The sequence below is a fragment of the Sebastes umbrosus genome, chromosome 1 (genome assembly GCF_015220745.1).
Source record: "Sebastes umbrosus isolate fSebUmb1 chromosome 1, fSebUmb1.pri, whole genome shotgun sequence".
Lineage (NCBI taxonomy): Eukaryota > Metazoa > Chordata > Actinopteri > Perciformes > Sebastidae > Sebastes > Sebastes umbrosus.
This window is the reverse complement of record NC_051269.1, coordinates 28506087-28521288: the sequence shown is the minus strand read 5'-3', so window position 1 is coordinate 28521288 and position 15202 is coordinate 28506087. Positions and strand designations below refer to the sequence as shown.

General features: G+C 41.2%; 1 protein-coding gene across 3 annotated transcripts in view; it reads left to right on the top strand.

Annotated features, from left to right (window-relative positions):
• The window catches only part of slc4a8 (solute carrier family 4 member 8), a 48693-nt gene extending 38246 nt beyond the window's left edge, over positions 1 to 10447 (top strand). For 2 of the 3 annotated variants that reach the window (XM_037773332.1, XM_037773324.1), the window contains exons 11-25: positions 48 to 148; positions 649 to 823; positions 2360 to 2493; positions 2610 to 2855; positions 3677 to 3782; positions 4160 to 4321; positions 4429 to 4542; positions 4634 to 4795; positions 4882 to 5133; positions 5235 to 5303; positions 6426 to 6599; positions 7227 to 7358; positions 7446 to 7549; positions 7796 to 7901; positions 8083 to 10447. In XM_037773332.1, the coding sequence (XP_037629260.1) occupies positions 48 to 148; positions 649 to 823; positions 2360 to 2493; positions 2610 to 2855; positions 3677 to 3782; positions 4160 to 4321; positions 4429 to 4542; positions 4634 to 4795; positions 4882 to 5133; positions 5235 to 5303; positions 6426 to 6599; positions 7227 to 7358; positions 7446 to 7549; positions 7796 to 7901; positions 8083 to 8088 (2043 nt within the window). In that variant the 3' untranslated portion in view covers positions 8089 to 10447. The remainder of the gene's footprint in view (positions 1 to 47; positions 149 to 648; positions 824 to 2359; positions 2494 to 2609; positions 2856 to 3676; positions 3783 to 4159; positions 4322 to 4428; positions 4543 to 4633; positions 4796 to 4881; positions 5134 to 5234; positions 5304 to 6425; positions 6600 to 7226; positions 7359 to 7445; positions 7550 to 7795; positions 7902 to 8082) is intronic. The other variant, XM_037773337.1, reaches the window with a different exon arrangement.
• Positions 10448 to 15202: the final 4755 nt, after the last annotated feature.

The window sequence follows — 15202 nt, the reverse complement described above, 5'->3', positions numbered from 1 at the left end:
TAATTGTTGAGCTATAATTTGATTTGTCTGTTATTGGGTGCCTGCAGGAGAAGAGAAAGATGCCAGGAGTCCCTAATGGCACAGTCTGCCAGGTAGAGGAAGAACTACATGCTGAGCACCACGGGCCAGAGCTGCAGAGAACCGGAAGGTGAGCTGTCATTTGCAGGTTGATTACTCAGGCTTGTTGCTTCAGTAATGGCTGCTATAATACATGGTGAATATAAAACAGATACCCAGGAATGGTAAATATCAGGATAGCTATGCTGTCATTAAAAACAACCTGTGGAACACATGGAATTAGCACCTGTTATGTTTTCTGAAGGGATGTGTGGAAGCCTGGGGCTGAGTTATAGCACCCTCCGCCATGTTTGTCAGTTGCTGAGGCCACCAAATCTAAATTTGGATTTGTGAGGAGCTGACGTGGAACAAGCAAGTGACAACCAAAGTGTGATAGCCTGAAAGACAAACGCACCAAAACGATCTTCCTTTTATTTCTTAAACAATAAGTTAACACTGAAAATGTCGTTTTTGCTGACCTTCAGTGGTTTAACTTCTCACAATGATTCAGGAGTTGACATTACCTATCTCTTCACCAGATTGTGCTCTTAACTTCAGCATCTCTCTTCTTTTGTTGTGTGCCGTGATCAGGCTGTTTGGTGGTCTGATCCTGGACATCAAGAGGAAAGCTCCGTTCTATCTGAGTGACTTTAAGGACGGTCTGAGCCTGCAGTGTGTGGCCTCCTTCCTCTTCCTCTACTGTGCCTGCATGTCTCCTGTCATCACCTTCGGAGGACTGCTGGGGGAGGCGACAGAGGGACGCATCGTAAGGGCACTCAGACACATACTGCAGTGAGATTAGAACATATAGACTTTATATAAAGATGGACGACACGTTACCACGGAGTGAAGCCAAAATATCCCGGTTACAGGAGCTGCCATCTTGAGATTTTAAGGTCATTTGGGGCCAGAGTCTGTGCCGTAGTGATCGGGGGACTGGAGCTGCTGTATCGAGGTCCCGCCCACACACCTGCCCGAGCCAATCACGAGCCGAGCACTGCCGCAGCTTGTTAGCGTGAGCCACCTAACTGCTACGCTAGCACCACAGTAGCAAACCATAATATCTCTAAAACTACATTTATGATCAAACTGACACGTTCTATTACACAGACTCGTGACGGTTATGGAAAGTTAAAGTTACATCTCCTCTCTTGTATAAATCCCGAGCCTCGGCTCTGCGACTACTTCACGTAGAGCTGCTGTCAATCACAGCTGTCAATCCTGATATCTCACCCCTTTTTATAGCATCAAATAACTAATTAAAAACAAACTTAAAGGGACTGTTTGTAACTTTTTAAGCGTATAAATGTAGCGGGTCGCCACACATGCGCGTTCGCATATGCGCGCTCGCGTGTGACCGGAGCCTCGTCTCCGCTGCCTGCTTACCTTCACTCAGACAGAGCGCGCGTTCTCGCGTACTCGCTCCACCTCTACTAGACGTGAACATGCGCTCACTCCACACTGCAGAAGAGTTAGTTTAGCTCTGAGAATATCTAGTGAATGTACAGGGGACGTTTGTGCAGAAATAAATGCTGCAGCTCCTCCAGACCAACAGAGGTTTTCCGTGTCTTATGAAGTGACGGGGCTCCTCCACGTGTTACGTTGTTGTCTCGTTACCGACCGGGTGCCGGTGTCTCCCTGCGGCTGCCGGCTGCAGTCGGGAGGCGATAACGTAACTCGTTGAATAGCCCCGCTGCCTGAGCCTGCGCTGAGGCAGGAAAAGCCAACACTAGGATCAGCATTGATTCATGAGACCTCCGTCTGGTCAGCTAACATTACTGCCAAGCAGCTGAAATAAAGAGTGATATTGTGCTTTTAGCTGACGTGTGTCGCCTCACTGTTTTGAGCGATGTTCGTCCATGTCTATTTAGAGCGAGCAAGCGCGAGCTTGACGCTGACTTTCGTTGATTTCAAGGCCACAGGTGTCGCTGTTAACAAGCATTTCTGAAAGTTACAAATAGTCCCTTTAACAGAAAAATTAACACTTGAAAATACATCAGCGTGATAAGAACTACCTAAAATGACAGAAACCATCTTTGGTAAAAATGTATTTGACGTGTACTTTGATTTTTTAGTTTGGCCCATGTCCCATCAGATAACATGGAGGGGGCGGGATTTATGACCTATACTGCAGCCAGCCACCAGGGGGCGATCCAGATGTTTTGGCTTCACTTTTGGAGAGCTGTCATGTCATCCATCTTTATATACAGTTTATGGATTAGAACATTATGAATACAGCATAGACATTGTAGATGTTACTGAATACGAGCCATACACTCTCTCTTTCCACCATGTGCTGTAGAGCGCCATAGAGTCCTTACTCGGTGCGTCTATGACTGGAATAGCCTACTCTGTGTTTGCTGGTCAGCCTCTCACCATTCTGGGCAGCACAGGTCCTGTACTGGTTTTTGAGAAAATCCTCTTCAAGTTTTGCAAGTATGTATACAACAACCTGCCTGTGACAAATGTTATTATCACTGCCACAGTCCTTTGCTAACCGATAATGTATTCCTCGTCATCCCCTCCTCTCTTCTCCTCTCCTCTCACACCAGGGACTACGACCTGTCCTATCTGTCGCTGAGGACTTGCATCGGCCTATGGACGGCCGTGCTGTGTTTCATTTTGGTTGCCACTGATGCTAGCTCTCTGGTGTGCTACATCACTCGGTTCACAGAGGAGGCCTTCGCCGCCCTCATCTGCCTCATCTTCATCTACGAGGCCTTGGAGAAGCTCGTCCACCTGGGAGAAGTCTACCCCTTCAATACACACAGCGATCTGGACAAACTCACACTGGCATTGTGAGTAGCAAATGGTTCACTCTGCTGGCTCACCTGGTAGTTTATTTATTGTTCATTGTTCTTCTCTAAGTATAGAGTGCTGCAGGGATGAGTCGTAAAACCCAGAAATGAGTTTTACACTTCCAGTTCCCTCGTCTCAAAGTCGATGGGTTTGTTGAACGGGACTTTAGTTAGATGCTTGAAATAAGGTCTGTGGTTAACACAAGCTTAGAGATTTTAATGTTTTGTTCTCTGACGTAAAATACGTCAGTAAATATCTCACTCGTGAATTATGAAACTTTTACTCGTCTTAAAAAAGACAAAGTGGCTAAATGAGACTACTAAACTTCATCACGCCGACTCGTCCGCCTTTACAGCCTCATTGTTAGTACTACCGTAGTGTAGTTCCTTTATAGCCCAACGTTAGCTTTTTACTTCTGCAGATTGCATTCACACTTCAAAAATCTGAAAAGTGGTGTTCATTTGTGAAGATTATCTTGCTGAACAAAACGCTTAAGTATCAAGTAATCCGAAATCCAATGGAAATATCACATTGGCTTTTTGTCGAGGTGCGATGCTAACTTCCGTGTTGGCCTACAAAAATACGTCATCCCTGGATCCCTCTATATATAGCTGTCATTCTCTCTCTGCAAGCATCTCCTCACTGTGTGGCTTCACCCTTGTTGTCTTTTCGTTCCTGCTCTCCTCTACAAGCCTTCAGATCACACCCTTGCACCCCGTTCCCCTTTATGTCTGGCCTCATTTAAGTGATGAAAGCATCATTTTCTGTCAGAAAAATAACACTCTCTTCTGTGTTGTGCTGTCTCTCTCTCTCTCTGCAGCTGTAAGTGTGCAGAGCCTGATAACCCCAATAATAAAACCTTAGAACTGTGGAGTGAGAGAAACATCACAGCCTCTGCTGTATCCTGGACCAACCTTACTGTCAAGGTAACATAACACACACACATTTATACACTTTGACGCCTAATCTCAGTGTGACTTCCTCATGATAGCACACACTGCTTTTGCTCCGACGTGTTTACTTTTGTTAACATTCAACTAACCTCCTCACCTTCCCTGGAGCAGCTAACCTCTAACCTCTCTTAAGGACCTTTGCAAACACTGACAAGGACATTCAATCGATTATTCACTACTGTGTTTGTAACTGAGCACACCAAAGGCTTGTCTTGTTTCTTCTGTGTTGTGTTTTTTCCCTTTTAAGCTTTGAAGACTCCGTCCTGTCTGTCAGAAAATTTAAATAAAACAGTCTTTTGATCTATTTCAAGGCCATTTTGTTCTAATATAAGCTCTATGAATCTCTACAGGAGTGCATCGGTCTGCAGGGCCACTTTGTTGGGACGGCGTGCGGCCACCATGGCCCATACACCCCAGATGTTCTCTTCTGGTCCACCATCTTGTTCTTCTCCACCTTCTTCATGTCTGCCTTCCTCAAACAATTCAAGACAAGTCGTTATTTCCCCACCAAGGTAATCAACCTATAAGACTGCCCGCTAAGCAAAGGTGTCACTAGACATTCACAAAGCTGACATGCCACATGAGTAACCACCGATCTCTGGGTGTTCTTATCTCCCAGGTGCGGTCTATGATCAGTGACTTTGCAGTGTTCATCACTATTGCGGTCATGGTTCTGCTTGATTACATCATTGGAGTGCCCTCCCAGAAGTTGAAGGTGCCCAGCAAATTCCAGGTATAGAGGAATTATTGAGTATAATTGATATAAAACGCCACATAGTTATGGTTGAATCATGGCCTCACTCCTCTTTGATGTGATCCTCCAGCCTACCAGAGATGACCGAGGTTGGTTGATCAATCCGATAGGACGCAACCCATGGTGGACAGTCTTGGCTGCGACTATTCCTGCTCTTCTCTGCACCATCCTGATCTTCATGGACCAACAGATAACTGCCGTCATTATCAACCGCAAAGAGCACAAACTGCTGGTAAGAAAAAGCTGCCCTGCGAACCCGTATCTCTGGCTGTAGCTCAGTTATACATGTACCTATCTGTCCTCCTCTTTGTTATGTAGAAGGGCTGTGGGTACCACCTGGACCTGCTCATGGTCGGGCTGATGCTGGCGGTGTGCTCCATCATGGGCTTGCCCTGGTTCGTAGCAGCCACGGTGCTGTCCATCTCTCACGTCAACAGCCTGAAGCTGGAGTCGGAGAGCTCGGCTCCAGGAGAGCAGCCTCGCTTCCTGGGCATCAGAGAGCAGAGGTTGACTGGACTGGTCATCTTCCTGCTCATGGGCTGCTCTGTATTCATGACTGGAGCCCTGCAGGTTAGTCAGACAAAGCTATGCGATGCTGCCCCCGTCTGGCTGGGATATTTTTGACAATGTTACACATCAAAGCTCATTGGTGTATGTTGTTTTTTTTCTAGTTCATTCCCATGCCAGTGCTGTATGGTGTTTTCCTTTACATGGGAGTCTCTTCGTTAAAAGGCATCCAGGTAACATTATCCTATATGGTAAAGAACATTTACTGTGCTTTCACACCGGAAGTTTGGTTCATCTGGTCCGGACCAAGGAAAAAATAAAATAAAATAAAATGCAACGTGTATCCTATATGTTTATCCTACATTTATGTTCTTTGATTAATAACTGATTGTAAACATTATTATCATTATCAGACTCAACCGCATGTTATGATGAATAATGGTAGAGACAGGACTGTACAAAAGACCCTTTGTCCCAGATGACTGGTGCGAATGCCAGGGAGCGCACAGACACAAGCATGAGGCATCTTGTACTGTGATGATCCAGGGCTTAGTACTGTTGGATCGCGATCTCACTTTTTAATGGAGTTAATGAGCTGACAAAGTACACGGAGTCGGATACAAGCACAGCAGTTTTAGCAGCTTTTGACCTATTAATCATGCTGACGTGCTTATATACACGGCCTTAAATACAGATCGCTTCCTGAACAGATTTCATGATCAGCAGATGAGTTTATTTGTAGTTTAGCTTTTGAAATCATGCTAAAATCACATATCAGCTATCATAAAATCCTGTGGTTGGTTCGTTTGTTTTCACACCACAAACAAACCACACCAGAGTCCGCTTGGAAGCGGTCCTAGACCATCTTTTCAGGCAGTCTTGTTTGTTTGGTTCGCACCAGGGTTTGATTTACAGCTTTCACACCAGCCCAAACGAACCGTACTAACCGGGCAAACAGACCTGAGCTTGTTTCAACCGGACCAAACAGGTTAGGTGTGGAAGCGCTATGAGTACAATTTGAAACTTCCGAAACTTGTGAATAATTTGCGAGATGCTATAAACAGATATGTTTTACGCTCAGATATAAAACGTCCCAAGTTGTTCTTCTGCCCTCTCCATCCCGGCCTCTTATTAATGTGGCCGTCCCTGTAATGCCCTCTCCTGATCTAATTAATTCCGTCGCAATCCAGTGAGGCCTGACAGTTAATTTTCAGACTAATCTACCTAAATTTGTCATTCATAATCACTTGCCCTCTCTTGCCATATTCACCATCTGCCTCCCTGCTCTGCTTTCATTAATTCAACTCTCTCCTTTACCCTCTCTAATTTCTCCGCCACCTGCGTTCACTTCTCAGTTCTTTGACCGTGTGAAGTTGTTCGGCATGCCGGCGAAGCACCAGCCGGACTTCATCTACCTGCGCCACGTCCCCTTGAGGAAGGTGCACCTTTTCACTCTCACCCAGCTCACCTGTCTGGTGCTGCTCTGGGTCATCAAGACCTCACCTGCCGCGATCGTCTTCCCAATGATGGTGAGTTGACCATCACCAACATCCTCCCCCCCCCTCTCTTTCTTCACTAGTCTCTAAATGTCTTCTATTTAAAGGAACAGTGTGTAGCATTTTAGGGGATCTATTAGCAGAAATGGAATATAATATTCATAACTATGTTTTCATTAGTGGATAATCACCTGAAACTAAGAATAGTTGTGTTTTCATTAGCTTAGAATGAGTTCTTTATATCTACATAGGGAGCGGGTCCTCTTCACAGAGTCCGCCATGTTGCTCCGCCATGTTTCTACAGTAGCCCAGAACGGACAAACCAAACACTGGCTCTAGAGAGAGACTTTCATGTTTTTACGTTACCTGACGGTCACCATAGTTCTCCGACACGCCTGTGAAACTGCGTGCAAATCATGGCACCACCAGCCGCCGTCTGACTTCCGTCGCTCCTAATGTAGTGTTCTTATAGTACGAATGGCCTCTGAGCGAGGGGAACAGTGTTTTTGCAATCGGCGGCTCACGTTACCGCAGTCTTGGAAAGGGAGGAGTGAGCGGAGGGGTACTCAGTTGGATGCAATCTGCAACCACACCACTAGATCACCAAATCCTACACACTGTACCTTTCAGTAACAGATTCTTTTTCTCCTGTGCCTGAAGGTGCTGGCTCTGGTTTTCATCCGCAAACTTCTGGACTGGTGTTTCTCCAAGCGAGAGCTGAGTTACCTGGATGATTTAATGCCTGAGTGGAAGAAAAAAAACCTTGATGACGCCTCCAAAACGATAGAAGAGGTAGTCTACATGGAATCTTGAAATACACAGATAAAAAAATAAATAAACATGCATGTATTGACTGCACATGTTGGATGTGTCTTGTAGGAATCACAGGTTATGCTCAGTACAAAGAAGGACGATACAACTGATGTTCAGATTCCCTTGGAGAGCTGCAATCCTGTTCAGACCCCCAAAGCACATGACCCCAGGTGAGTACACACACACATGCACCCCCCACACACACTCAAATGAACAGGATGGACATCAGATGATCGGAGCGGTAAGATTATGAGAGAAAAGCTTCACCTTCCTGTCTATCTATATGCATGCTTATCTTGTTTGGTGTGTGGTGTTCTGCCTTCATGTGCACCCTGTGAATACTAACCTTTCCCTAAGCCCCAAATCACTCCCAACACTATCTTCTTTCACCTCATTTTCCTCTCCCCGCTCCTCAGGTGTGACCCCTCTGATATTAATATATCTGATGAAATGTCTAAAACCACCGTGTGGAAATCCCTAAACTCCAATCAAAAGGACACTCGTCCTGTGGCTGCTAAGAAGGCAAGGCCATTCCCTCTTTTTCCTCACCTCCGTCATCTGGAAGTATTCCCGCTGTAATTTGTGGTCATTCGCTTCTTTTGTGCTTTGCAAGTGTTGCTCCAACTAAGTAATTGCAAATAGAGAGCAGTCAAACTGTGCACTGTGCTGTGTTAATTCCAGGTTTGTTTGTTTTCCTCTGCAGGACTGAAGGGATCGCGTTTATAGATGACTAAAGGATGTCCGCAGTCCTGACAGACTGTAGTTCTGGACCACAGGACACTGCGATTTTGGCTGCTTTGACTGTCAGCCTCTTCAGTGCTTAGAGAAACAAGTCTCGATGATTTCTACCAGCTACCCGCAACACACACTACTGTCCACGAGCATACAGACCAAGAGAAGGTAGTACACTCTCATGCACATAGACACACACTTCTACCTTTGTGAGGACTAGAAATATTTTTAAAATCTTATTTCCCCGAACCAAAGCTCTAAAATTAAAACTACTACTACTACTATCAGCTTTTACTTTCAGCTTTCTACTAAACCAGACAGGGAAGAAAGCCCTTAGGCTGCATTCACACCAGATCAGGCGGTGCAGCGAAACAGCAAGTTTTTCCATTTATTTTGATTGGGGTTAGTGCACCGCACAACCTCAAAATGACCTCAAAATTTATCAAAAATTACCTTATTACAAACATTATTTAATAATTATATTCCTCTATTTTCCAATAGCGGATAATCTATTTAATACATTTCCAGGAAAATAATACAAAGTTAATTGATATGCTTTATTTCCATATCTGCTGGTAGATAGACGATAATTAGCAAATAACTAACAAAAAACTCCCTGAATCATGACATTAGCTACCAGGTTATTTTTGTGTAGACAATAAGTCACAATGGTGAGATTTGTACCTGATCAGAAGTGTCTTCTATTAGTTTTGGTTTTCCACCTCCGATGAAGAGCAGCCTCTTCTCAAACCTAAGGGTCCATATTTTAACAATTATATGCTATTTCAGCATATAATTATTAAATAATGTTTATAATAAAGTAATTTTTGATACATTTTGAGGTAAATATTGGGGTAATTTGGCAGTATTTCCCAAGAAATTTCAAATAGGTTACTTGCTAATTATCAACTAATTACCATGAAATTTGCGGACCTGTAAAATGAAGTAAAGACGTTAATTGTCGCAGATAATGGGCCATTAAAGTGACTCGCCCAGACCTCCGTACAACCTTGCGGAAAATCGCAGCAATGCCTGATCTGATGTGAATGCAACCTCAGTGATAAGTTGTTGCCTGCACACTGCCTTTGGCTTCCTGTCTTATTTGTGAGGTTGAAGGATGATGTAAAGGATGAAACTTGAAGGCATTCTCTCCTACAGCGGCTTTTACCTGTGAACATGTGATAGAATCGAATAGCTCAGTTTTAATTAATTCAAGTCTGATAATGTAATCTAGAGACACATCCTGGAGCTGCTCCATCCACAGTGATGGTAAATAATGGAGGACACCGTGACAGCTGCTGGCAGCCGTGCTGATTTCACTGAGATATGGGGACATTTGCTGATTCACACCTGAAAGCCATGCGTCTATTTTAAACTCATTTTGGAGGTGACATCTCAAACAGCCTCACAACACGCCAGTTAGTCAGTCAGCCAATATTTCAGTGTCACTGTGTCTGTCTGTCTCCAAAAATGTCAGCCAAAAAGTCTGGATGGTTTGTTTTTAACTCACGGGGACACAGCTGCTGTTTGTCTATAAATATCACTTTACTGCCCAACATCAATAAAACAGCCCTATATAGTAAAGTCTCTTGTGGGGTGGATTTTTCATTTAATACTATACTAGCCATAAACTGGCACAGAAATAAACCAGGAATATGCCCAGTTGCCTAAATCTAATGCAGTTTAATACAACAGTCCTACCATAACATGTACTGTATGAAGGTAGGATTTATTGCATTTATTGAATATTGTCCGGCTGCTGAATTGAAGTGTGTTATACTGACAGGCGTTTCTATTATTTTGTCCACCCCATTTAAATTAATGAGGAGAGACTAACAACTGCATTAGATAATTTTTTTTAATCTGCAATAATTGATATATTTTGGCCACTTGGGGGCACCACAAACAAGATGTAAACCCAACATGGACATATTATCACCTTATTATTGTTACCAAACAGGCTGATATTGCAGATTTGTTAGCAAACTGTTGTTTATTTACACATCCAGCAGATATGGAGCAACATTAGCATTCATTTTCATGTTTCTGGCCTCTTGATGAATGTAAGTCCAATATTCATCCCCGTTTTAGCTCTGTTTTTGGTCTCCACCAACTCCTGAGAAAATGATCTGGCTTTTTATCAGGTAAATGCTGCACCATGTTCACCAGCTAGTCGCTAACTTTGTCTGTCAGCTGTTTGGAGCTGAGCATGTAGTTTATAGTGGGTTTTTAGAGCTGTTTTTAGAGTTGTTTTTAGAGTTGTTTCACAAATCAATGAGCTGAAAAAAGCTGTAAAGCTCTGTAGAGCTGAGAGGAACTGCAGTATTGGATGATAATTTATTGTCAGTTCATCACTACAAGCGCCCCTTTTCAAATAAAAGTAGTGACGTGATCCACCTTTATTATAAGAATATTAGCTGTTTTAAAGGAACAGTGTGTAACATTTCGGGGGAACTATTAGCAGAAATGGAATATAATATTCATAACTATGTTTTCATATAATCACCTGAAAATTAGAATTGTTGTGTAGAATCAGCCGTTTATATCTACATTCACAGAGTCCGCCATGTTGCTCCGCCATGTTTCTACAGAAGCCTAGAACAGACAAATCAACCACTGGCTCTAGAGAGAGCCTTTCACGTTTTTACGTTACCTGAAGGCCACCGTAGTTCTCCGACACGCTTGTGAAACTACGGTAACGTGAGCTGCAGAGTGCAAATCCGTGGTACCGCCAGCCACAGTCTGACTTCCGTTGCTCCTAAAGTAGTGTTATTATGGTACGAATGGCCTCTGAGCGAGGCGAATGGCGTTACAACAGTTTTGCACTCGGCAGCTCATGTTACTGCAGTCTTGGAAATGTCGCCAAATTATACACACTGTGCCTTTAAAGATATTTAGTCCTCACAAAGGTAAAAGACGCACACGCACACATAACAACAACATCCTCTCTCAACTCCCCTTTTTCGTCCTGTCATGAGAAACAACACCCAGGTTTCACCCCTCCACTGTACTCTTAGCTGGGCTACATGATGGAGAATAAATGCTCCTTTAAACACAAACCAGGTTCTTTTTATTAACCTAAGTAGGTTTATCAGTCATCATTCCTTAAATCTACTAGAGTGTCTTTTTATTTAATGTGCCATGAGTGTGTTCTTTTTCTAATAGTGATGATATGGTCGATTATTTGGTAGATTTTAAAAATACATTGCAGGATCAGTAATACATAGACAAATCCTCTTTTGGGGCATACAACTTTGTGTCAGTTTTGCGTGATGATGTAAACTGATAACTGTAAATGTTAGAAGACCCACTTCACTTGAAGCAGCGGCATCAATAACATGTGTTTTTTGAGGTGTAATCTTTCCCCCTTTATAGACGTTTGTCTTTGAACTAATGATTGTGTACGATGGGAGTTGTTCTACAGTATATTTGTCATGTGTTAGTTCAGTGTCTTATTACTTTACCTCAGACGAGTTCATGAATGCTCCTGCAAGGCACTTTGGATGACGTCAGGTCAGGGGAAACCAGAGCAGTGTGTGTGTGTGTGTGTGTGTGCGTGTACGAGAGAGGGAGTGTGTGTGTCCTTTTGAGTATCAGGAAAATAATAATAATTTAATTATTGTTTGGGGCGGGGGGGCTGCAGGACTTTCTTTTAAGCAATAATTTACCCATAATCCAACCCAAATGGACCTTACCACAACTCTTTATTTATCAGGGTCCTTTTGTGCCAGTGCAACCTTTTTTATCCATCCCTGTGTGGAACAGAGGCGGTTCAGGAAAAAGTAACCACTTTACATGTGCCAAAAAGAAAATTTCACACACAATTAAAATGATATATTTTGACATTGTCACACTTCCCTTTAATTATGTGGATTCCAGAGACATGTCAGTTTGGATAAACAAGGTTCAACTGTAATGTACGCCCCCTCACTTTTAATTATCAGAGTCAAATCTGGTGGTTGTCTTTAATTAACTTAGGACAGGACTCTTCTTTTTGAGTTTCACGCACCAGTGTCACCTCAAAGCTCGGAGAGCCAAAGGGAGCAGAGAGAGATTATGGTGTGAAAGAATGATCTTCAATAATAGTTTATTTGTAGTTGCACTTTCTGTAGATAAAGAATTTGTGATATATTTTATTTTGAAAAAGTCTATCAAGCAATTAAATGATTTTACAGTTATTTATTTTTAGATATAAAATTACAATATGTTTCTCTTTACTTTCTGTATATACTGTAATAAACGAAAGGCTGAAGAATGCAGCACATGAATAATATACCTATAAGAATGAATTTAATAAAATACCTTCAGAGGTTATTACAAAGAGAGCAAAGAGCTTTGATGGGAGACATCAGGAGTTTGTCTATTAAACCACGATTGTCATGACCTTTTGTCCTCGATGGAGGACCCAGAGAGCCTTGAAACTGATCATAAAGCAAATATTGATTGATACATAATTGGACAATAAAAGGAACGGACTAATTATTATTATTATTATTATTATTAATTCAGGCAAGTTTGCCTTTATTTTTGATAGCAAGGTCATAAGGGGAGTGAGAGGGGATGACATGATGATCTTTACTTTAAGTTGAATATCAAAGAATAATTATACTAATATTTAAAAATGATCCATTTAAAATATTTGATCCATTAATTGATGGATTAATGGAGCCATGTATGTTAAAAATCTATAAACTCCTTGTCTTACTGTCCATTTAAATATCAATCCATGAGTTGTTTAATCACCATTTTCACGGCTACGTCCTCCATAGTCCCCATCATTTCTATTTAAGTGACTTTAAAGCAAAATGCACAAGTACAGTAATCTATCACATGCAGTAATACCTCCTCCAAGACGCGTATGAAAGGTTTGTGCATTGTGTTTGCCGTCATGTACTTCTGCTTTGACTTCTGAATGTGAATAGTCTGTGTGTCCGAGAACCCATAACTAAACTAAACGAATGGCATGACTAAATATTATTCATTGTGTAAATATATATATTCTAAATCACATGAGTGAGTGCAAACAAATGATGTGTTAATTTAGAAAAGACTAGACCAAATTGTGAAAACATTTTTAAACATCCAATGACTGTAGAAGTGCTCTAACAACAGAACTTAATTATTTAGCGATTGTTAAAGCCATTTTAATGAGCATCATGTGTCTTAAACTTGATTTTGAAATCATTAATGTACATGTGAATGTATGGTAAACATGCCTTCAGTATACTGTAGGTTTACTGCATATACAAGTGACCCATAGAGGTCATACATTTTGATGGACGTGAGTATAAATATACGTGCAGTACATGTGTGCCTGTCATAGAATACATAACCACTTCCTGTTGTCATTTTTTACATTTGACCAAAAACAGACCTTTTAAAATGCATTAATGAGGCACAGGCTGTTGAGAAACCTTCATCATCTCTGTGTCCCATTTTGTACAATTTCTTTGATGCACAGAAAGAAACTCGTGTTTCAAATCCTCTCCTGCCAGAATCCCCACTTCATTTTTACGTGTAGATAAAAGTGAAAACTGTGCACTGTGTCCTTCGAATGAATATTAGACAAAACTCGTGTCTGTTTCAAGGACAAAGTCGGGGTGAGAGAAGAAGAGAAGGATGAAAGAGAGAGATATGTTAGAAAGCAGGAGGCTTTCAGGGAGAAGAGCATCTGTACTGCAGTAACCTTAATCTTATAGTCATGGAGCCATAGAAAGAGCGATGCTTTGTCTCTTCAACCACTGAATGATTAGTCTTGAGCAAAAATAATTCTACATGTTTTATATGTATACGTAATTTAATTTTTGATGATGTAAAAACTGAAAATAAATAATTACAGTTGAAATTAAATGAACTGTTGTTTTACTTATTGCATCACGTCTTTTTGGTTAAACTTTGTCCAGTTATTAAAAAAAAAAAAGTGTTTTATTTACAGTGCCATCATGCTACACGTGTAACAAAAATATATACCAACAAAAGAAACAAACAGTTAACTCGGCTTTAACTCAATACAACTCAACTCAAGCTAAAATAACTTATAGTAACTAAACTTCACATGCACACAGCTACACACAGAGATCAGCCCAAAACAAATGCTTATATAGTCCCTTCAATCATCAAGAGCCAATCAGCAGCAGGCTGTACCATTCTCCCAGGAAACCCAGGACCTTCTCTGAAAAGAGATAACTAATGAAGTTGGTAAATCCCACTAAATTAGTACTAAAACACATTCACACACATCCCTAACATACATTTGCAACCATGGTTGAACTGATCACAATACATAAACGTAATTCCTTTATTCAAATTTATTTGGAACAATTTCCCCCCTTGCTTGGTCTAATCTGGTTACAACACTGAGGAAGTGCATAAAGGGTGGAAGTGGTTTGATGCCTCATCCTTTTGTCTATGGAGCACGTGGTGGGTATGGTGAGTATGAGAGAAAGAAAAATGGTGAACTTAATTAAACTTAACAATGCTGGTCACAAAGTAACCCGGGATAGCATGTGTCTGCAAGTTACAGTTGATGGAATTATGGCTAAATCATTCAATTAATCAATCAAGGTTTATTTATATAGCACCTTTCAAACAAGTCAAATGCAATTCAAAGTGCTGTACACACGATTGAGAAAATGTAGAATGTTAAAAATGGATTTAGAGACTAATGCACACCCAAGATAAAAGTTCATTGAATAAGAAAGCAATAAAAGATGGGTATTTAAGATAATAAAAAATAAATAAAATGCAAGGAATAAAAATAACAATACAAATAAATAAATGAATAAAAATTATGAAACTTCACAAAACAAGCAGATCGTATTAAAATTAAATTACAAATAAAGAAACATTAATAAAATAAAATAAGAGATAATAATGATCAGCAATAAAATGTTGATTTAACAAAATAGAGTAAAATAAACACTATGATGATAAATAAAATAAGTATAAACAATAAAACCATTAAATTATAAAACACTACATAAGAGCCTCACTAAATAGATGGGTTTTTAGTTTATGTTTAAACATGTCAATATTTTCAGCTCCTCTCAGTTCCTCTGGAAGGTTGTTCCAGCGGCTGGGAGCGTAAAGGC